The sequence below is a fragment of the Ahaetulla prasina genome, chromosome 2, assembly GCF_028640845.1.
Source record: "Ahaetulla prasina isolate Xishuangbanna chromosome 2, ASM2864084v1, whole genome shotgun sequence".
Classification (NCBI taxonomy): domain Eukaryota; kingdom Metazoa; phylum Chordata; class Lepidosauria; order Squamata; family Colubridae; genus Ahaetulla; species Ahaetulla prasina.
Window position 1 is genome coordinate 1,895,691 of NC_080540.1, and position 22,597 is coordinate 1,918,287.

General features: G+C 48.4%; 2 protein-coding genes across 4 annotated transcripts in view; both read right to left on the reverse strand.

Annotated features, from left to right (window-relative positions):
* Window positions 1-22,597, reverse strand: part of LOC131192675 (uncharacterized) — a 371,955-nt gene that overhangs the window by 258,001 nt on the left and 91,357 nt on the right. The window lies entirely within an intron of this gene.
* The window catches only part of LOC131192814 (H-2 class II histocompatibility antigen, E-S beta chain-like), a 69,694-nt gene that overhangs the window by 4,863 nt on the left and 42,234 nt on the right, over window positions 1-22,597 (reverse strand). For 2 of the 3 annotated variants that reach the window (XM_058172364.1, XM_058172363.1), the window contains exons 2-6: window positions 22,219-22,488; window positions 17,280-17,561; window positions 17,009-17,122; window positions 16,750-16,773; window positions 14,662-14,807 (exon numbers count right to left, since the gene is read on the reverse strand). In XM_058172364.1, coding sequence (XP_058028347.1) covers window positions 14,794-14,807; window positions 16,750-16,773; window positions 17,009-17,122; window positions 17,280-17,561; window positions 22,219-22,488 — 704 coding nt within the window. In that variant the 3' untranslated portion in view covers window positions 14,662-14,793. Of the gene's footprint in view, window positions 1-14,661; window positions 14,808-16,749; window positions 16,774-17,008; window positions 17,123-17,279; window positions 17,562-22,218; window positions 22,489-22,597 lie in introns of those variants that run through there. The other variant, XM_058172365.1, reaches the window with a different exon arrangement.

The following is a 22,597-nucleotide window of genomic DNA, read 5'->3' on the forward strand; positions in this document are numbered from 1 at the left end:
CAGGGCCGGGGCTGGAGGCATGACAGGCCATTCATCTTCATTATCAGACTCAGAGTCTGATAAAAGACCCGGTTGGAGACGGGAGGGGCCCAGCTGAGGAGAGGAGGGAGGACGAGTCACAACAGTCCCTCTTCCCAGATGAAAGGATCTTCAGGCCACTTTCAGGGATTATTAAAAATAATCAGATAAATTATATAGTAGAAATGAGGGAATTTCCATTTTAAATATTGCTGGAGTTAGAATTATTTCAAATATGCCAGACAAGAAGAATGTTGAATTAATAGTAAGAAATAATTCAATGTTGAATATTATCAATCAGGGGATTATTATCTCTAGGGAAACATCCTCTAGGGAAACATACTTGAAGCTATTTCTCAGATTTGAGAGAATATCATTTATTTATTCATTTACTAAATTCTAATATCGTATTACATGGATGTGATCATCCTCCTAGCTTTGCTGGGAAGAATTTGGGAGTGAAAATGAGTTTTGCCTCCAGACTGAATGTTAAGTTCTGGAAGTAACGAGGCTGGAGACCAGGGTAGTGACAACAGCTCTTTAATATAGGGTGAACCCAGCAACAGGCTGGGGAAAAACCTCTCCTTTTATACAGTTCTACTGGCGGCTTCGTCCAATCAGCAACGTTGATTTCAAATATTTAAAGGTACAAACATGAATACACTCCTCCCTCCCAGAAAACACTTTGCCTCTATTTACATATTATTTACATGTTATTTTTCACGTAGTACCAAATAGTAATTTTTTCAGACCTGCGCGGTTCAGTCCTGGGTGGTGTCTTGAGCTGGTCGGAGGGTCTGTTTTCCTCCCAGCTCTTTCTCTAGGCCATCGGGCCCTGGATTATTGCAGACTTTTTCTTGGCCATCCGCCTTGGATTACTGTAATTTTCCTCGCCTCGAACCTGATGGCGTCGCTGGACCTCCGGGACCTCAGCTAAGTCTTGCCTCCCGGTCATGGTCAGCTGTGGGTTCAAATAAGGAGTGGTCATGATCTGTCTGTTTGGCTCGGGTTGTTCAGTTATTCGTTTCTTATCTGATCTATGTGGCGCCTCCATACTCGGTTGTCTTGTAATCACCAAGTATGACTTTGGACCGTTGCTTTTATGATTTGCCCTCGAGCCAACTTGGGCCGTCCCCATAGTTGCGGGCCCACACTCGATCGCCTATGCCCATTTCTTGTTTTCTAGTTCCCCTTGTAACCCTCTGGTGTAATGGGATTCAAACGGTCAAGTGGGCACCGAGTTTCCCCATCAATAATTCGGCTGGGCTTCTGCCTGTAGCCGTGCTTGGGGTTCTGTGCTGAACGGCCAGAAAGAAATCTATCTTTGTTTGCCAGTCACCTGGCTTGAGCCTGGACAATGCCTCCTTAGCGCCCGGACGGAACGCCTGCAAGGCCATTCGACGAGGGTGGAAAGGCGCAGAGAGGGCATGTCGGATGCCCTCCTCTGCCAAGTATTCTCAAACTGGGCTGCCGTGAATTGCGGCCGTCGGACACCAGAGTGTCAGGCAACCCGTGGGTTGCGAATAGGTGGCGCAGGGCTGCGATTACTGCCTCGGCCGTAGTGGATTTCATGAGTATGATCTCCAACCATTTAGAGAATGCACCACCACTAGGAAGGTTTGGCCATGGAAAGGGCCAGCAAAATCAATGTGGATTCTTGACCAGGGCCCTTGGGGTTTTTCCCATTCCCTGACTGGGGCGTTGGGGTAGGGGTCTGGACTCTTGGCAAGCCTGGCATTTCCTACCCTCTCAGCAATCTCTGAGTCCATGAGTGGCCACCACACATAGCTTCTGCTAGCCCCTTCATCCCACGATCCCTGGGTGACCTCGTGGAGGAGGTCCAGTACCTTTCCCTTAATTTATCCGGGATTACCACGATCGCCCATAACAGGCACCCCTTGAGCCGAGAGCTCATCACGCTTTTAACAAATTTTAAAAGCTGCCCGCAGGGGCCACCCTCTTGTACCCAACCGAGTACAGTCCTTAACATAATGTCGGTATGATGCCCGAGCCACTTCCTTAGATGTGACTGGGCCAGAGTCCAAAGAGTCAATAAGCAGGATGGGCGTCCCGGTGGGGTCTTGATCGCCCTGGTAGTGGGCATCTGCTTAACGCGTCCGCATGCCCCACTTCTTTTCCTGGTCGATGCTGCAGCTTGTAAGAATAAGCGGCTGAAAATGGTCCATCGGGTCAAGCGTGGCGAAAGTGCCACAGGCGTTGGGCGGTCGCCAGCCAGTATCCTAACAGCGGTCTGTGGTCAGTCACAATTTCAAAATCGCCCAAAAACATATTGTGGAATTTTTCACCCTGACACAATGCTAGTGCTTTATCTAATTGGCTATAGTTCCTCTCTGGGGAGGACATCGTTCTAGAGTAGAAGGCTATAGGGGCTTCTGTGCCATTTGGAAGTCTGTGGCTGAGTACAGCACCTACCCCGTAAGGGGAGGCATCGCAAACCAGCACTAGGGGCAATGAGTTATGATATTGGATGAGCAGGCTATCGCTCGAGAGCAGGTTTTTTACTGCTTCGAAAGCCCTATTTTCCGACTTTCCCCAAGACCAAACAGTATTTTTCCCTAAAAGCTTATGCAGCGGTTCAGCAGTCGCTTTGTTTTTAAAAGACCCGTAAAATTCACTAGCCCCAGGAATGCCTGTAGCTCTGTTTTGTTTTTGGGCGCTGGAGCCTTCTAATTGCCTTGACCTTGCTCTCAGTGGGTGAATTCCTTTCTTGTCTATCCGTAGCCCAAGAATCACGGATTCGACCCTATCTGGCATTTGTTTACCTTAACCTTTAGTCCGCGTCCGAAAATGCCCAGAACCTTTCTCAACGCTCCCCACCTTCACGTTTTCCCTGATATCAATATCATCAAGTAGGGAACTACCCTGGGAGCCCTTGCAGAAGTCGCTCCATTAAGTTTTGAACAGCCACACTCACCCCAAATTGTAATCGGCACACTTGAATGCACCTGAGTTACAATCGCTTGGGCTTCGCTGTGTTGGCGCACGGGCAGTTGTTGGTAGGCTTGGGCCAAGTCTAACTTTGCAAAGACCCCTTGCCCCAAAGAGTGCAGCAAATGTTGTACCACGGAACGGGTAAGCGCTTTTCTGTAAGGCTTTGTTTAGCGTCGCCTTGTAGTCAGCGCAAATTCTAATTGACCCATCTGGTTTTATTGGGTGACGATTGGCGTCTCCCACTTTCGTGATCGACTGGCACCAAAATCCCTGATTTATGAGCTTATCTAGCTCCTTGTCAATTTTGGCTTAAGGGCAAAAGGACTCTCCTCGCCTTTAGCCTAATGGGAGCTACCTGGGGTCTAAGTTGAAGGAAATAGGGGTCCCCTTGTACTTGCCCAGGCAGTCCTTGAAGACATCTTGAACTCGTTCAAGAGTATGTCTTTCAGGTTACAGTCACTTCTGTAGATGCTAGTCACCCCATGCCCAGTGCACGAAACCAGTCTAGTCCTAACAACCAGGCAGAGTCCCACGATTGTGATGGGCAGGGTCTTCTTGTGAGGTCCGTGACACTGGACAGAGGTGGTCCCGCGAACAGGGATTCGATTCCCCTGGTAATCGTGGACCCGTAGCCGTTGAGTTTGCAGGTGGCGCTTCGCGACTGATGGCAGTGACTTCGCCAAAGTGTCCCAAGACATGATGGTGATTGCTGACCACTTCGAGTCGGCACCTTACTCCTTCTATTTTAGGTTTGGTGAAGATCTTCTTCTCCACTCGGGTCGAGGCGCGGCCTATGACTACAGTCGCTTGTTAAGCGCTTTTCTTGTTTGAGCCAATCGCGGGTCGCCTTCCGATCCCGCTCTGATTGGCCGATTTGAATTTTCGGGAAGGTTGGGCGCCGACAGACTTGAGCTAGGTGCCCTTTCTTCCGCACCGCCGACATGTTGCGTCTTTAAACTTGCAGCGTTGGCGCTGGTGTTGACCTCCGCAGCTTCCGATTCGCCTCGGTCCTCTTTGTCGCGTTCTGGTTCGGCAGACCCTTCCTCATCCTCACTGTCGGATTCGGTCTGAATCTCCTCCTCTGTGCACTGGAGTTGGCTTTGTGCTCGCCTTTGGTGGGAGAGGCTTTGCAGTGTCTCCGCTTGGGTGGACATTTCATGTGCTCTGGCTTCGCCCAGAGCGCCAATGGTTGCTAGCAGCCGTCGCCGCAAACGGATGTCTCTGACCCTCGGATGAGTTGTCGAGCAGCACCGCCCAGGTCTCGTATCCGCAGTCCTTGGACGCTTTCCTTAGGGCGGCCATGTAGTCACCGATGGATTCGCCTCCATCTGTCTTCGCTCTCCGAATTCAAACCGCCGACGATTTGGACGGCGTTGAAAATGGTTTTTTAGTAAGGTTTGCAGAGTTGGCCACGATACCGATTGTATCGGCGTTGGCTCTGCCAGGGCTTCCGATATCGATGACCTCCGACCACAGTGGCTTAAGAAATAAGCCCTTTATGTTATCTGAACTCCTTGCAGTTCGTTGGCTTCTAGAAAGCTTTCAAACGGGTCATATACGCCCCATTTCTCTCTGGCTGGTCAAGGCGGGCGGTAACTGGCCATTTCCGCTTTTCTGCCCTGATTTGCTGGGAGCCATCGTGCTTCAGCTCGGTTCTGGTTCTCCTTAGCCTCGAAATCCCACCTTCGTCGCCAGTGTTAAGTTCTGGAAGTAACGAGGCTGGAGACCAGGGTAGTGACAACAGCTCTTTAATATAGGGTGAACCCAGCAACAGGCTGGGGAAAAACCTCTCCTTTTATACAGTTCTACTGGCGGCTTCGTCCAATCAGCAACGTGCTGATTTCCCGCCCAAATATTTAAAGGTACAAACATGAATACATAACACTGAATATATGGAGAACAAAATTTCTGTCTGTTCCCCTGAAATAGTCAATAATTTAGGGCTGTTTTTTTCTCTTGAGGGAGAAACATTTTATTTCATTCTATGGCCACACATTATTTCTGGAGAACCTCCTGGGCTCTCAATGGGAACCTCAGACTTTTACAGTTGTTAAGTGAGAATAATTTAAAGATTTTTCAGTTTGCATCAAAGGAGTAAAATTTCCCTGAAAGGCCGAATTGCAAAAAGTGCAGCTGGAATCTTTGATTTGCACAATGTTTAGCCTCTGAAACCCCATCAGTTGATAGAAATAAATAAAATTATTATTACGCAGAGAATGTAAATTACACAAACAAATCTAGGCGATTTGCAAGGAATCTGGAAGAGAGAATGAAAGAATCTGAGGCTTCAGGGCTGAATGGAGGCCGGATTTCTTTCTTATGACCCCAAATTCAGTTTTAAGGTTTGTGGGAGTTTTTGGAGTTTCTTCCCAAATCAGGAGCCTCCCCAGGAAGGAAGACGGAAGGGATTTGGCTGCAGGGGAAGCTGAGTCTGGGACCAAAGGGGTTTCAGGGGCTTTTCTCCAGACCCCAAAATTGGCTGAACAAAATTTCTCAGTGAATTGGCTTCTCCAAGGCAGAGAAAGCCACAGGATTCTGGGTGATTCATAATTATAAATTCTATCTGGATTGATTGATTATTTATTTATTATAATTTATTTATTGAGTTTATTTATTATTTAACATTTATTCTATTCTAATTATTTATTAATTTTATTATCTAGAACATTAAAAAGATTTATTTAATCATTTTATTTCATTTATTTTTAAAATTTATTTAATTTCCTATATTTATTTATTTTACACGTACTTATTTGTTGATTTAAAAGATGGTGGAGTGGAAATGACTCAGAATAAAGAATAAAGAGAACTAAGACTGCAGAGAAGGAGACCACCATCCGCTTTCATTGATTCCTGAAGATTCATTGTTTTAACAAATCAAAGGCCCCAGAAAGCCCTCCTTACTGGCCTTCCGGAAAGGGGTCCAAGTGTTCTGGGGCTTTGCTAAGAGGAGGAGGAGGCTGGGGCTGCTCAGAGCTGAAATTTATTTATTTATCACATTTGTCACATTTTAATTCATGTTTACTACTGAACTTTAATCATCTTTGCCTTTGAAATCTGAAATTGCACATGGGCTGTTTTTGTGGTTTGACGTTTTTTTCTGTGCTGCCTCGCAGGATCCCTCTGGGAGCTTTTAAAGTTGGTGAATGAATGAAGTGGATCCTTGGAGGATGGAATCGAAGGATCCCAGATTCCCGGGAGGAGACCTTGGGAGGAAAAGGGAGAGTGATGGGAATGATCGGAGGAGGAATTTGAGGGAGGAGAATAAAAAAGGAGAAAAATCTTCATCCGGGAGAATCTTCATCAATCCAGGGAAGGAAAAGGGTTCGGGATCCTAAAATCAAAATTCGACTCTTCTCCGGCCAATCACAATTGCTCTGGAAAACCCGTAGTTGTGCCGTGCGATCCACATCAGCCTTGTCTGCAGGATGAATTTATCTCTGTTCCAAGCGTCGCATCCACCTTCCCCAACTCACGGCCACGGCCGAGGTCGCTGTCGGACGAACTCCTGCCGGTAGAACCACCTGACCAGGTATCTCACCTGCTGCGTCCTGTTGAGGAAGCGGCACTTCGTCTGATCAGGAAATGGGCTGCAAGAAGGAGAGGAGAAAGGCGTCAGGAGGGACCCAGGGCCCATCGTTCCCAGCCACTAGGAAAAGGAGGAGGAAACGGAAGGAGGGAGGGTGGCGGGAGAGAGACTGGCGGAAGAGGAGGATGGGGAGAGAGAGGAAGGAGAGCTGGGGGGGACAGTGGAGAAATAAACAGAGGGGAGGGAAGAAAGAGGGGAGGAGGGAGAGGGGAGGGGAGGAAGAGGGGAGGAGAAAGGGGAGGAGAGAAGAGAGGGAGGAAGAAAGAGAGGGGAAGAGGGAGAGGGAGGAAGAGGGGAGGGAGGAAGAGGAGGAGGTGGGAAAAGGGAGGCAGAAACTCAGCTGGATCGAAAGAGGCCGGGACTATGGGGGAGGGGCGGAGGGAACTTTCTAGACTGGAGGGAAGCTAATAATATCCACACCTCCCCCTCTCTCTTCCTTTGGGGGAGGCGGGGAATATGGGGAGGGGGCACAATGAGGACATCTAGACTGATTCACCAGGGGTCTCCCAGCCCTTCCTTCAACCCCCACCTTCCCTGGGTCTCCCCAACTTTTCTTCTTCCCCACCCAATGTTCAGCCCACCTCCCTCCCTTTGGATTGGAGGATTCTCGGGGATCGCAGCCAGTGGGGGGGTTTCAATTTGTTTACTACGGGTTCTGTGGGCGTGGCTTGGTGGGCGTGGCAGGGGAAGGATCCTGCAAAATCCCCATTCCCACCCCATCAGCTGGGACTCTGGAGGCAGAGAATAGATGGGGGCGGGGCCAGTCAGAATTTTTACTACCGGTTCTCCAGAACTGCTCAGAACCTGCTGAAACTCCCCTCTGGATCACCCCTGTTTCCTCTCCCCCTCCCCCTCCCCCTCCCCAAAAAGACCCCCTGCAGCCCCCCCAGAGCCTCTCAAAGGGGGGGTCTCCAGCCCCCTCCCAAAGGGGAGGTTTTGAGAGCCCCCAAATCCTCTTCTCTCACTACTCCCCCCTCACCCTCCTGGTCCCGAGAGAGCAGTGGGGGATTATGGGGGGTTGGGGGTTCCTGGTCTCCTCCCCAAATTCAGGGGCTCCCCCAGAAGGGACGGAAGCCCCCCCCTTTCCTGACCTTCAAAGCCTCAATTCTGAGATTCAGAAGAAAAACGGAAGTTTCTGAAGAAGCCAAAAGATTTTTGCTCAAATGCCTCTTTTTCCTTCTGTGGATTCAGGGCTGGAAATGCCTCAGTTTCCCTCTTTCGCTTTTCCTCCCCTTCCTCTTTCCACGCAGCCCCCTCCCACCCAGGCACTGGAGGGGGAGCGGGAGAGGCTGCGACCCCCACCTCGGTTACAATCGGAGAAGGGGGGAAGGGATCCCTCTCCGTCCTCCTGGGGGGTATGTGGGAAGGAAAGGGGAGGAGACCACGCAGAGATCCAGGTTGTTGGAGGCTCTGGAGACCCATCGGCTTTCTCCCCTCCCCCCTCCGGGATCCTTCCCAACCCCCTCCTCCCCCTCCCAGCCCCCTCCTTACCGGAGGTCTCCTTCCCCCCTTCGCTTCCGGGGATCCTGGCCAGCGCCCCCACCAGCAGCATCAGGGGGACCCCAGGGAAAGCCATGGATGCTGCCCCACAAGCGCCCCAAAGGGAGAGGAGAAAGACGCGGAGGCTCCCAGCCCCAGAGGCGGAATCGGGGGGTCTGGATTGGGGGGAGGAGGAGTTTTCCTCGCACTTCGGAATTGGGAGTTTCCAGCAGGAGCAGGAGGACCAATGGGAATTCCCCTTTCAGCAGCGTCATCGGTCTCCGGGCAGAGCCTCCCTTGACTTCGCCCGATGGAGGAGATAGTTCCCCGCAGAGAGAGAAGCGGAGAAAGTGGGAGGGGGAATAAGTTCAGTCTTGGGGGCTGCATTCTAGGGGTGTTTCATGCCAGCTCCGGAGGAAAGTGGACTTTGCTGCCCCAATGATTCTCCTCCAATCTCCTTTTATCTGAGCGCCTGGAGGCGGACTAGATGCCCTTTAGTTACCCCAGGGCGCCCAGACTGGACCTGTGAGACCCCGGAAGGCAAAGGATCCAGAGCTCAAGGGGTCCTTCTGGGTCCGTCTCAGTCTGGAAGGAGGGAGCCCCAGCAGCTGCACCGGGTGACAAGGGGAGGCAGCCCCACAGCCAGCCAGGACTTGGGGTCACAGACTCCCCCCAATCCGAAGGGAAGCCAGGAAAACCCTCAGCTGACAGTCCATGCAGGAAGAGGCGGAGGGGATCTGCAGGGATTCCCTCCCAATCCCCCCCGGATCTTCTTCCCAGCCTCCTCCCCACTTCACGGGAGAATCTCCGTAGGGATCTCTTGGCTTCACAAGAGAAAAGGGCGATTCTCTTCCTTGAAACGCGCGTCTCTTGCTCGGAACGTCTGGACGAAGCGGCTCCATCATTCCTGCCGCTTCTTCTCTGCCAGGGAACTCCACCTTTTGCTTGCAAGGCTCGGGAGAGAAAAGGGATTTGACGGGGAGAGAAATCCGCCCTGGGACTCCCAAGTCCTAAGAATCCGGACTCTGAGATCAGCTCCGTCCTTCTGGAGGGGAGTTGGAGGAAACCTTTTCCCAAAAGAAGAAGAAAATATCCATATTTCTAAGAGGATCTGAGCGGATTTTCTTCCTTGTAAAAGGTTTCAATATTATTTAGGAAGGATGGATGGATGGACAGTATATCAAACCAAACAATGAATTTATAATTTATAAAATAACCTGGAATTTTAATAGAAATTCTGGGGACCTCAGTGATCCCATATCCTCCATTATAGCATTACAGCCTTTTAACCATCACAGTCTGGAAATCTCCCCCCCCACAAACTATCCAAAAAACAGACATTCTCTTTCTTCTGCTCCTCTTTCACTACATCCATAGAAAATGGTTTTTCTAGTCTTTGGGGGAGATTCGGGTCCAGTGAGTTATGCAAAGACAGCTTAGACAGATCCTGAATTCCGGATTCTGTTTGAAGAGCTTTGTGGGTCCAGAGGTGGCCTGGGTCCTTTCCAGGGATGGGGGGGCTGGAGGGGTCAAACTCCCCCCTGGCCCAGCACCAGCCTCAGCAGGCCAGAGCCAGATCCCCCCCCTGCAGCTGAAGGAGGCGGCAGAGTCCGAATCTGCCCCACAGTTGTGTATCTGGACACAGCCAGTCGCACAAAGTATCCCCAGATCCAGGCAGCCTCTGTGGGGCATCCATCCCTCCCCTGACCCAGGCAGAACCTCTGGGCCCCTTTCATGCTCCCTCCCCAAATATTGCGCTTTTCTCTGAGTTGTCTCTGCCATACACACACACACACACACACACACACACACACACACACACACACACACACACACACAGTTTCTTTCTCCAGCCCCCAACAGCTGCAGAGGCGCTTGGGTTTCACTTCCCCAGCCTGAAGCGTTTGGGCTCCTCTGAAGCGGAACTGAGGAACTGACCAGGATCCAGCAGGCAACAAGCCTCGAATCTTCATCAGGGCAGCTCAGGGACTCTCCTCCTCCTCCTCCGCCCCATGGCTGAGCCTCCAGGTGGGGCAGCCACAAGGTCCTCTGGCCCATTGGAAGTGGCCGAAGGACCCAAATTCTCCCCCTTCGGACCCTTTGTGTGTTCACCCTCCCTGCTCCCAGTAAGGGGGGGAGGACACTGTTCAGGAGGAGGGGGAGGGGGAGGGGTCTCCCCAGAGAAAGTCTACCCATGGGTGGCTAAGCATCCACACCAACCTGGTAACCATCATCAAACAACCTGATTATAGTTCTCTGGTCCTTTGTCCATCAGTTGAAGCAGATTGAAGAACATCGTCCTTGACTTACAACCGTTCATTTAGTGGCCATTTGATGTTGAGTTGGGGGGCTTCCAATGTTCCCCCATCATGGCTCTGAGCTTCTTTTCCCCCTTTTATATCGACCCAAATGCATTTGAGGAGGTTTTTCAGCTTTGTTCTGTTGTGTTTCTAGAATGGTTTGGTTATTTTTTATATATCACTAGCCGATTACTCAGCGTTGCCCAGGTATCTATTTATCTCAATCTTGAATTAGACAGGAAAAGGAATGAATTATATCTTTAGTGTCAAATCAAAGCAATTTTATTTACAGGGTTTTAAAAGTATAAGCACAGTATACAGATTATGAAGTAAAATATTATTCAAATGAAGTATAATATTAATTTAAGACAAAACTTGATTATAAACAACATTTGTAGTTTCACCTCCAGGAGCAAGAATAAATAAACTCTGTGGTGAACCCATCCTTGAGCAAGCAACATAAAGTTCTCAGTGGGAGAAACATGGTGGTCTCAAATCTCCTCCACAGGACTTCATAGACTTTCCCTGTGACTTATTGATCCTCATTGAGAATGCAAGTCTCAAATTTTTTTCAAAAATTTTTCCTTCTGGGGATTCAGGGCTGAAAATACCTCAGTTTCCCACTTTGGCTTTCGCTTTTCCTTCCCTTCCTCTTTTGAGGCAGCCCATTCCGACAATCCCCAAACATCTGGAGCAGCCCTTGAACACCCTGGGCATTGACAAAATCCCCCTCAGTCAATTGCAGAAGGCAGCTCTGCTTGCAACTGCTTAAATCCCGCCAGGAGACCTTTGGTGCCATCAAAGTCCTGCCTCCGCCTCTCCCGGGTCCTGGGAAGGGCTCGATGGGCGGACAAAAAGGCCAAATCCAGGCTGAACATCTTGAACGTCCCCTGGCGCCTCCGAGAACCATCTCCTCCAAAGGACCCAGCGGTGGCTCCTCTGCCTGGAGACCGATGACGCTTCCAGTTCCATTTTCCATTGTTTGGGCCCGATGTTCGACTCCACTGTTCTTCCCCTCCCCCTCACTCCCACCTCGCTTTTCCTTATTCGTCTCTCGCATTTCCCTCCCCTCTCATTTTTCCCCTTCCCCCCCTCTCGCTCTCTTCGCTTCCCCCTCTTCCGCCTCCCTCTGCCCATGCCCTTCCTTTTTCCTATCTCGCATTTCCCTCTCAGTCCCCCCCTCGCTCCCTCCGTCCCCCAGTTTTCCCTCCTGCTCTACCTGGGCAGCCTTTCCTCCCTCCTGACCCAAGACTGGGGGTCGGGCTTCCTCAGGCACTTGAGACCGGCAGGAAAGGGGGGATCGCTCCCGAGGAGGAGGGTAAAGAGGGCTTGGAGACCCCCAATTACCTGCCTTGTGCCCTGAGCCTCAGGAAGGTGGGAAAGGCTAAAAGGTATTTAGAGGTGGGGGAAAGGACCAAGGAAGGTGAGACACACACCCCTCATTTCCCCCGTAAGGGTTTCTGTTCCATTCTCGCCTTGTCCTCTCTCTCTGGACAAGGGGAATTGGGTTCCCACGAGTCTTCGGCAGGAACTGAGAAAGGGGGGAGGGGGAGAGTTTCAGGGAGATCAGGCAAGACTAAAAGAGGAATGGGAAGTGAATGTTTTGAGGGAGGCGAGTTCAAGGAGGGCCTGAAGCTTCACCCTCCTTGTCTTGGAGGAGTTTCAGCCTATTCAGTAGCCCAGATGCTTCCTGGTGGCCTCCCATCCTCAGGCTAACCAGGCCGATCTCTCTCAGCTAGGTGGGGGCAGTGGAGGCTGGGCAGCTGTTGAGGGCTGAGGATAAAATACCAGCTAATGGTTGGAGATACCAGATCAGAGCCCCAACCTTCTCCCAGCTGCAGCAGGCAGACGTCCCACAGGGAGCCTATCCTGAGATGCCCCCAATCCTTTCCTGGGATGGGGGAGGGGCTGGAGGGGTCAAACTCCCCCCTGACTCAGCACTGGCCTCAGCAGGCCAGAACTAGGTCCCACCCTGCACCTGAAGGAGGTATCAGAGTCCGAACCTCTCCCACAATTGTGTGATTGGAGACACCCAGTCACACAAAATTGGCCCCAGATCCAGAGAGACTCTGGTGGGACTCCCATCGATCTCCTGATCAAAGCAGAACTTCTAGGCTCTCTTCATGTTTCCCCTCCCCCACAAGACTTTTATTTTCTCTGAGTGCTTTCTGACACCCCCACCCCACATCCACACACACAAACATACTCACACACACACACACACAGAACAGCACTTCTTTCTCCAACAGCTGCAGAGGCATTTGGGCTTCGCTTCCCCAGCCTGAAGCGTTGGGCTCCTCCGAAGCGGAACTGAGGAACTGGCCAGGATCCAGCAGGCAACAAGCCTCCATTCTTCATCAGGGCAGCTCAGGGACTCTCCTCCTCCTCCGCCCCATGGCTGAGTCTCTAGGTGGGGCAGCCACAAGGTCCTCTGGCCCACCGGAAGTAACTGAAGGGGGCCTTCCAGAATACCTGATGCTGGTTCTCTTCTCCTTTCTCCATCAGTTAAAGCACGTTGAAGAAAGCAGTCCTTGACTTATAACGGTTCATTTAGTGATTGTTCAAAGTTACAATGGCGTTGAAAAAAGTGACTCTTTGCCTAATATTCCTTCTTTTTAAAATATTTTTATTGCTTTGAATGTTTTTTTTAATACTTTCATGTTAATACCTGTTTTTAGCTTTGTTGTATGTGACACTTGTTGTGAGATGGGAGGATACAAAAATTTGAGATAGATGGAGAGAGAGAGAGAAAGAGAGAGATGATGGATGGATGGATAATCCCAACCTTTATATTTTGAATATAAGCAGAGACAGTAGAAGCTTATTTATTCGTTCACATCAGTATGTTGTCCATTCCTTGCAGCCTCTTTAAATACGTTCCAGTTTGTGCCCTTGAAGGAACCTCCTCGTAGAGCCTCCGTAGCTTCTGCCGGCCACAGTCTCCCTTGTTTTCTAGTTGGTTTATTTGGCTGATTCCACTGAGGTTTCAGCTTCCAATTAGCTTCTAAAACTTGGTCTCCCTCCCACTTTCAGGCCCTTCGGATGAGGAGAGCCAGTCCATGTCCAAAGCCGACCTTCTGGGTCCTTGTGAGGGGCAGCTCATCCCCTGCCAGAAGCCCCCCATGTGGGTGTTGTGGACCATGGTCCAAGAATCCCAATTTCCCTCCAGAGAACCATCCCCTAAGCCAGGCTTGAATTCCAAGGTGCTGCCTTCCATCCTTGGATAGTTCCCTTTATTGGGAGAGCGGAAGAGAAATCCACCTGTGCCCCCAACTCTTTGGCTCCCATCCCTACCTGCTCCGAGTCTCTTGGCATCGTTTCCAGGGACTTTTTCATTCCTCCCCGCATGAAAGAGGAAAAAGGGAGAAGAATCTGTGGACTTCATTATTTCTTTAAGCCCCTCAGTCACGTCTTTGATACGTTCCCCCCACCTGGGAAACAGCCAACCACCCAAGTTTGACTGTCTACAAATGGCTGGTTCAGTTCCCTTGAGCAATGAAGCATCTACCACCAACAATGCCTTTTCTTTGTTAAGGAAATCTGACTTTTTTGTCACTCACTGATACATTTGGTGTTGCCCCTTCTCCAGCTGTCCCCACACTATCTTCCAAGGGCAGGTATTGTCGACAGGAGCCCAAATCTTCTCTGTGTTTGAGACAAATCCTAAAATCACACACTGACAGATTCTTCATATGATGACCCTACGACCCCAGATGAGGAAGGGGAGGGGGAAATTCTGCCCTTAAGAGATCGAGGCCTCTGGAGTCCTGTAGAGTCAGTCTGGGTGACCTCTGGAGGGGGCGAGGCTCAATTGGAGGGCTACTTAGAGGCATCTTGGGATGCTGGGAATAAGGGAGGGGTCTTCCACTCAGGGCTGCCCCATTGAGTTCCTCCCTCTTTCCCATAGAGCTGGTCTTCCCCTCCCTGGCAAATGTCTTCCACACCAGGAATGGCTAAAGGTAGATTTTTCAGAGCAAGGGGACTCCAAGAAGGAGTGGGGCTCCAGCCCCTTCCCCTCACTGGATCTGCCCACCCTCCTCCCGATCCAGTTCTGGCTTCGGACCCAAAGTAGCAGGGATGGTGGATCCAGAGGCAGCGGAGGGAGGAGCCTCCTGTGGGGGCAGGAAAGAGGAAGAGGAGGAAGAGGAAGGAAAGATTCCAGAGTTTTCTTACATCAGAATTTTATTCTTTTATAGCAAAGGGAAGGGAAGTGATTTGGAGGAAGAGTGATGGAGATGAAGCTGCTGTGGGTTCAAAGCCAGGAGAGATGAGGGGACTAGAGTTACAGGTCAGTTCAGCATCCCTGGGGACAGTCTAGATGGTCTCCACCCTTTCCTCCCAAGAGAGAGAGGCCCTGAATGGAAGTTGAGAGGGGGGATCTCAGCAGGAGAAGGTCCAGGCTGCCATTCTCCTCCTCCCTAAAGAAAAAATACGCTTTTTCATCGAAGAGCAGGATTAATTCATCAGTGCTGAAGAAAAACAGATGGGAAAGAAAATTAGAATATAAAGAGAAACCTTTAGTGTAAATAACATATTTTTCTTCCCTTTCAGCCCCCAACCCCAGGGCAGGCCCACACTGCAGGGGAGTGGTTGACAAGCAAGGACGGATAGAGGGAGAATCCGCCCATTTCAGGGAGGAAAAGGCTGGGAAGGACCAGGGATTCCTCCCCATTTCATCTCCAGGGGATTCTGGGATTCTCCGACTTAATTAGAGGGTTAATTAGAATGGGCCCCCCTCCCCTTCCCCCCCTCCCTCCCTGCAGACCAGGGGTGAAATCCTCCCGGTTCAGACTGGATTGTCCGATCCGGTAGCAATGGCGGCGAGTGGTTCGGAGAGCTGGTAGCAAAAATCCCTGGGGCCCCCCCACGCCCAGCTGATCCGCGCAATCATCAGAGACTTTTTTTTTACTTTTAAAAGCACTTCTTTGGCTGAAGAAAAAATGCTTTTAAAAGTTAAAAAAAAACCTGATAATCGCGCAGCTCAGTGGGATCATCAGAACCCTTTAAAAGCATTTTTTACAACCTCTTCAGCTGAAGAGGCTGTAGAAAAAATGCTTTTAAAAGTAAAAATAAAAAAAAATGGCCATGCCCACCCAGTCACATTACCCCCCCCACCAAGCCATACCCACAGAACCAGTAGTAACAACTTTTACATTTCACCCCTGCTGCAGACGATTCATATGAAGAAAGAAGATGGGGCTAGGATGGGGCTGGCAGTAAAGTGGGGAGCTTGGGATCACTTGGCCAGAAAATGGGTGAATTCCCACAAGGAGAAAGGGGGGGGGGTCAGGAATAATAGCCAGCAAAGATTCCAACTAATGAACCCAAAGGAGTCTGCATGGGGTGCCAAGAAGGATCATCTCGGACTGGAGGGAGGGAGGGTCCAGTTCACGGTGAAGTTTTGGAGGGAGTTCATTAAGTTGATAGGATCTTCTCAAGGACTTAGCTCCACCTTCCATCCGAGTACGGATGGAGCTACAGAACGAGCAAACGCAATGATAGAACAAATCCTGAGATGCTATGTTAATTATCAGCAGTTTAGCTGGGCAGATCTCCTGCCATTTTTTTTAAAATTTATATTTATATCCCACCCTTCTCCGAAGACTCAGGGCGGCTTACAGTGTGTAAGGCAATAGTCTCATTCTATTTATATATTTACAAAGTCAACTTATTGCCCCCCCAACAATCAGGGACCTCATTTTACCTACCTTATAAAGGATGGAAGGCTGAGTCAACCTTGGGCCTGGTGGGACTAGAACCTGCAGTAATTGCAGGCAGCTGTGTTTTAATAACAGGCTATCTTACAGCCTGAGCCACCACGGATGAAGGGGCCTATAATACCACAGTGCATAATGCATAATAGCACAGGACTCATCCATTTTAAAACTGGCCACGGGGGTGGAATTAAGATAGATTTCTCAGAGATCATCTAGTTCAACCCCCTGCTCGAGTAGGGGAGACCCTGCACATTTATACCATCAAGCAGGAGACCCTAAATACCATTAGAATCTGAGCTCCGAGAGGGAGGAAAGGAGGGAGGCCTGAATACCCTCAGGAACCCCCCTCCACAGTGAGCCTAACAGAATGGGTGGGTGGCTTACAAAATGGGTGGGGGGATGTAAACCTGGGGTGCTCCCTCCCGAAGGGAGGAATGGCCCCCTCCTTCCCTTCCCTTCTGCAATTTGGAAAAATTCTGGGCCAGATTTTAGCATTTGTGTTTGCTTTTGTTTTTAATTGCAATCCTTTTTCAGATCTCTGTAAGGAAAAGCTGCCCAAAATCTAAAAATTTGCTGTATTCACAGCAAGAAGGTTTTCTTCAGACATGTTTGTTTTTTTTTTAAAAAAAAGAAAATTAAGGAATTTATAACTTTTAGGAGCGGCTGAGATGAAGGAAGAAGAGGAGAAACTCACCTGCAGGTGGTTGGATGGGAGTTGCTGGAAGGAGAAAAAGACCTAATCAGAAACCTTCATGGGCTGGAGGACTCACGGGGTCCCCCACCCCATCGATAGCCCATAATAGATTGTGTAACCTTCACTTATAGCCCCTCAAACAAGAGAAGCTGCCAAAATATTTCTCAAGGGGCCCCTCTTGGCCACCTGCTAAGCTTGATGAGAGGCCTCCCCTAGATGGTCCCTCCCCACAACCTCTCCTCCAGCCCCCCAGACTCACCTTTCTTGCTCTTCAGGTAGGAGAAGAGCCCCACAGCCAGGAAGGCCGCTCCTATCACGGCCCCCATGACTCCCGTCCAGAGTTTGCTCCTGGCAGAGCTGGAGGAACGGGGCTCTGGGGAAGGAGAAGGAGCCTCACCTGAGCAGGAGGATCAGGCCCACCTTCCCCCAGAAGGGTCCCTTCTGGCTCCCCCCACAAGGAGGGTCTTTTCCCCCTTCTCAGGGCAGGATGGGGTCCCCAAAAAAGGAAGAGAGCGAGGTTAGGGGCTTACCCCACTGGACGGTGATGGGAGCCTCCAGACTGGCGTGCTCCACCTTGCAAGTGTAGAGTTCCCCCTGCTGGGGCTGGGTCTCCAGCATCACCTGGAGCTGGTAGGTCCAGTCTCCGTTCTGGAGCTCCTCCCCAAAGGCCACGCCCTCCTTCTCCGGCTGCCCGTTCTTGAACCACTGGATCTCGATCTCCACGGGGTAAAAGCCCGTCGCGGTGCAGAGGAGGATGGTGTTGGGGGAAGCGGGGTCCATCTTGGTGGGGGAGATGGTGACGGTGGGCTTGGCTGGAGGGAAGGAGGAGAAGGAGGAACAGGAGAGACACAGGAGGGCCCAGAACAGGAGACCAAGTTGGTTAGTTCAGGCCAACATCCGCTTTTACTCCTGAAAATATTATATCTTTTAAGTCAGGGGTGAAATGCTACCAGTTCACTACCAGTTCGAAGCAGTATTTCCCATGATCAGCTGTGCCGCAAGATTTAGCAGGAAATCCTGTTTTCTAGTGAAGCTAAATCGCGCAGTGCAGCTGATTCCCTCCCTTCGCTCTTTTACTTATAAAAGTGTGTGCTTGACATACAGTGTACATGTGTGCGTAGTGCGTGCTTGGTGCACAGTAAACATGCGCAGCCAGCGAACCAGCAGCAAACCGGTTCAGATTTCCCCACTGGTGGAATGGATCCCAAGGGGATCTTTGGGAAAGGGAAGGTGGGGGCAGTTGGAGGCTGAGGAGATCAGGCAGATCCCAGGATCACAGCAGAAGCTTGGAGAGAATCCCTCTTGATCTCCTCCTTCAGCCAATGCTGCAACTGCCATTTGTCAGAAATGGTGTAGTGCTTGGGTGGGGGGTTGGACTAGATGACCTACAAGGTCCCTTCCAACTCTGTTAGTCTGTAACCTCTGTAAACTCTTGGATGGATTAATGGGGGGGGTTAGTCTGCATGAGCCCCCCAAGAGAGTTGACCATGGATCCATCCCAACTCTTGAGTCTTTTGCTAAACATTTTGTTTCTCTTGAGGGATTTTCTTATTAACAGTAAATTCTATGATGCTTATGAACAACCAATGTTTAAATGGTTATTTGTAATTCCAACCTGGGATCTGGTCAGGTTTCCACGCAGACAAATAGCAACATTTCAGGGGTGGGTTGTTGTCTTTTTTCAGGCTAAGCCCATTTGCATCTTGGGACATTAAAGGCCTTTGTGGAATTGCTAAAAGAAGGGAGTGGCTTTACAAACTGAAAATGACCTTTTCTTAAAAACAAAAAATGCAAATTTTGGATGAGAAAAAAAGTCTTTTAACAAGAAAATGGAAGCATCAGATTTTAAATCAGTGGAAATTCAAAAGCTGCAATTTGGCATTTTTACATGTTTATTTTTATAGCCCATCCCAAAACTCATTATTTCCAATACTGCAGGGTGAAGATTTCGGGGTTCCAATTTGGCCAGATGGGAGTTGCTGGAGATTTTAAGTGGACCGGAAAAAGATATATTTTTTTCTTTTTAAAATACTTACCAAGGGACACAAATTTCTCCCTCTGCCCATCCAGGAATCCAATTTAAGAGACAAATGGAGACCTCTTGATTTAAAACAGCAGGAGTAGAAAGTACATTTTAACTGCCCCCCATCATGTTATTCAAGATTTATTTTTGGTATCAAGCTTGATGCCTAATGCAGTAAAATATGACACAGATCTATTTTTCATTTTTGATCACACATCTATAGAACAGATGCTCATTTTGGATTCTGGATAAAAATATTAGCGAAAGATGGGAAGTTGTTGGGGTCTATTGAAGAAGAAACAAGACTCAGATGTGATTTTTCTCAGAGAAATGGAGGCTGAATTAATTCTGGGGAGAGTTTGAGGAAAGTTGAGAGCCTCTCTTGGTGGCCCGAGAAAAGCTTTGGGCTCTCGGGGGAAGGAGACGCCCGGATCTCTCCAGAGGGAAAAGTAGCTCAGAAATCAAAGAAAAACGAAGAGAAAATTCCCCCAAAGAGACTACGGTAATTAAAGTAACATCATCAGATAAATTATATAGTAGAAGTGAGGAAATTCCCATGTTAAATATTGCTGAAATGAAAATTATTTCAAATATGGCAGACAAGAAGAATGTTGAATTGATAGTAAGAAATAATTCAGTGTTGAATATTATCAATCAGGGGATTATTATCTCCAGGGAAACATCCGCTTTGGTGGTAAAAATACTTCAAACTGTCTCTCAAATTTGAGAGAAAATCATTTATTTATTTATATACTAAATTCTAATATCGTATTACATGGATGTGATCATCCTCCTAGCTTTGCTGGGAAGAATTTGGGAGTGAAAATGAGTTTTGCCTCCAGACTGAATATGTGGAGAACAAAATCTCTGTCGGTTCCCCTGAAATAGTCAATAATTTAAGGAAGCAGCAAAAGCTCAGGATCTCCCCATAAAACTCTTTCTCTCTTAGGATGGGGCTGTTTTTTTCTCTTACGGGAGAAACATCTGATTTCATTCTATGGCAACTGATTATTTCTGGAGAAGCTCCTGGGCTCCCAATGGGAACCTCAGAATTAAGTAATTCTTATGTGATGATGCTTTCAAGATTTTTCTGTTTCCATCAAAGGAGTAAAATTTCCCTGGAAAGGCCAAATTTATTTTTATTTATTTATTTATTTTGTCAAACACAACATTATATATAAATATAAGCATGAAATAACCACACAAAATGAATACAACCAAAGGAAACAATAGGACAGGAACGGTAGGTACGCTGGTGCTCTTATGCACGCCCCTTACAGACCTCTTAGGAATGGAGTGAGGTCAACAATAGATATTCTTTGGTTATAGTTTTGGGGATTTGGGGATGAGACCACAGGGTGGTGCATTCCAGGCATTAACAACTCTGTTACTGAAGTCATATTTTCTACAATCAAGATTGGAGTGATTCACTTTAAGTTTGAATCTATTGTGAGCTCATGTATTGTTGTGGTTGAAGCTGAAGTAGTCTTCAACAGGAAGGACATTGTAGCAGATGATTGTATGAGTTATACTCTGGTCATGCCGAAGGGGGCGTAGTTCTAAATTTTCTAAACCCAGAATTTCAAGTCTGGTGGCATAAGGTATTTTATTGCGATCAGAGGAGTGGAGGACTCTTCTTCTGAAATATTTCTGGACACGCTCAATTGTATTAATGTCCAATATGCAGTGTGGGTTCCAGACAGATGAGTTGTAATCGAGAATTGGTCTAGCAAATGTTTTGTATGTTCTGGTTAGTAGTGTAATCTTTCTGGAGAAGAAGCTACGCAAGATTAGGTTTACAACTCTTAAAGCCTTTTTGGCGATGTAGTTGCAGTGGGCTTTGGCACTTAGATCATTTGATATGAGAACTCCAAGGTCTTTGACAGAATGAGGGTCTTCTACAAGGTGATGTCCATCAAGCTTGTATTTTGTGTTCTGATTCTTTTTTCCAATGTGTAAAACAGAGCATTTGTTGGTTGAGATTTGGAGTTGCCAAATTTTTGAAAATTGCAAAAAGTGCAGCTGAAATCTTTGATTTGCACAATGTTTGGCCTCTGAAACCCCATCAGTTGATAGAAATAAATAAAATTATTATTACACAGAGAATGTAAATTACACAAACAAATCTAGGCGATCTGCAAGGAATCTGGAAGAGAGACTCAAACAATCTGAGGCTTCAGGGCTGAATGGAGGCTGGATTTCTTTCTTATGACCCCAAATTCAGTTTTAAGGTTTGTGGGAGTTTTTGGAGTCTCCCCCCCAAATCAGGAGCCTCCCCAGGAAGGAAGATGGAAGGGATTTGTTTGCAGGGGAAGCTGAATCTGGGATCAAAAAGGAGGTTTCAAGGGGGGCTTTTCTCCCAGACCCCCAAAATTGGCTGAATGAAATTTCTCAGCCTTTGAATCGGCTTCTGCTCAAGGCAGAGGAAACGCCAGACCAGGATTCTGGGTGATTCGGGTTTGATTCATAATTATAAATTCTATCTGGATTGATTGATTGATTATTTATTTATTATTTTAATTTATTTTATTGTTTAGTTTATTTATTCTATTCTTTAGTTTATAGAATAGAATAGAATTTATTGGCCAAGTGTGATTGGACACACAAGGAATTTGTCTTTAGTTTATTATTTATTTATTTTATTATCTATGTATTTATTTTGTTATTTATTTTTTAATTTTATTTGTTTATTTATTTAATTTTTCATTTATTTAATTTTAATATTTTTATTTATTTCATTTTATATATATTTATTTTACTTACTTATTTGTTGGATTTAAAAGATGCTGGAGTGGAAATGACTCAGAATAAAGAGTAAAGAGAACTAAGAGCTGCAGAGAAAGGAGACCATCATCCGCTTTCACTGATTCTCTTTGAAACTTCATTGTTTTAATCCTAAAATCCCAAAGGCCCCAGAGGGGGAGGGAGCCCCTCCTTTACTGGCCTTCCGGAAAGGGGTCCAAATGGGGCTTTGGGGGTTTGCTGGGGGGCCAAGAGGAGGATGCAGCTGTGGGGCTGCTCAGAGGCCTGAATCCCCCTTTTAATTCATGTTTTAGTTAGTTAATTGATCTTTTAATTAACTTATTACTGAATTTTAATCATCCTTGCGTTTTAAATTTTATATTGTATATGGACCGTTTTTGTAGTTTGATGTTTTTTCTGTGCTGCCATCCAGGATCCCTCTGGGAGCTTTTAAAGTTGGTGAATGAATAAAGTTGATCCCTTGGAGGGATCCTATCATGGGATCCCAGATTCCGGGCAGGAGGAGATCTGGGGGGGGGGCTTGGGAGGAAAAGGGAGAGTGATGGGAATGATGGTCGGAGGAGGAATTTGAGGGAGGAGAATAAAAAAGGAGAAAAATCTTCATCCGGGAGAATCTCCATCAATCAAGGAAAGGAAAAAGTGGGGGTCTGGATCCCCTCCCCCAAAATCCCCCCCCCACTCACCTCTCCGGCCAACCACCTGCCCCGTCTGGGCCGCCTCGTAGTTGTGCCGGCAGAGATTCACTTGGGATTTCATGATCTGCAGGCGGTGCTTATCTCTGTTCCAAGCGTCCACATCAGGCTGCAGCAATGGAGTGACGGCCTCGAACTCCCCGTAGTCGCTGTCGAAGCGGAAAATCTCCTGCCGGTCATAGGTCTCCCTGAACAGGTATCTCACCCGCTGCGTCCCGTTCAGGAAGAGGCACTCCTCCTTCGCCTGGAGCAGGAAATGGGCTGCGGGATGGAGGAGGAGGAAGGCCGTCAGGAGGGACTCCAGGACCCATCGCTCCCAGCCACTAGGAAAGGAGGAGGGTCCCACAGAAGGAGGGAGGGTGGTGGGGGA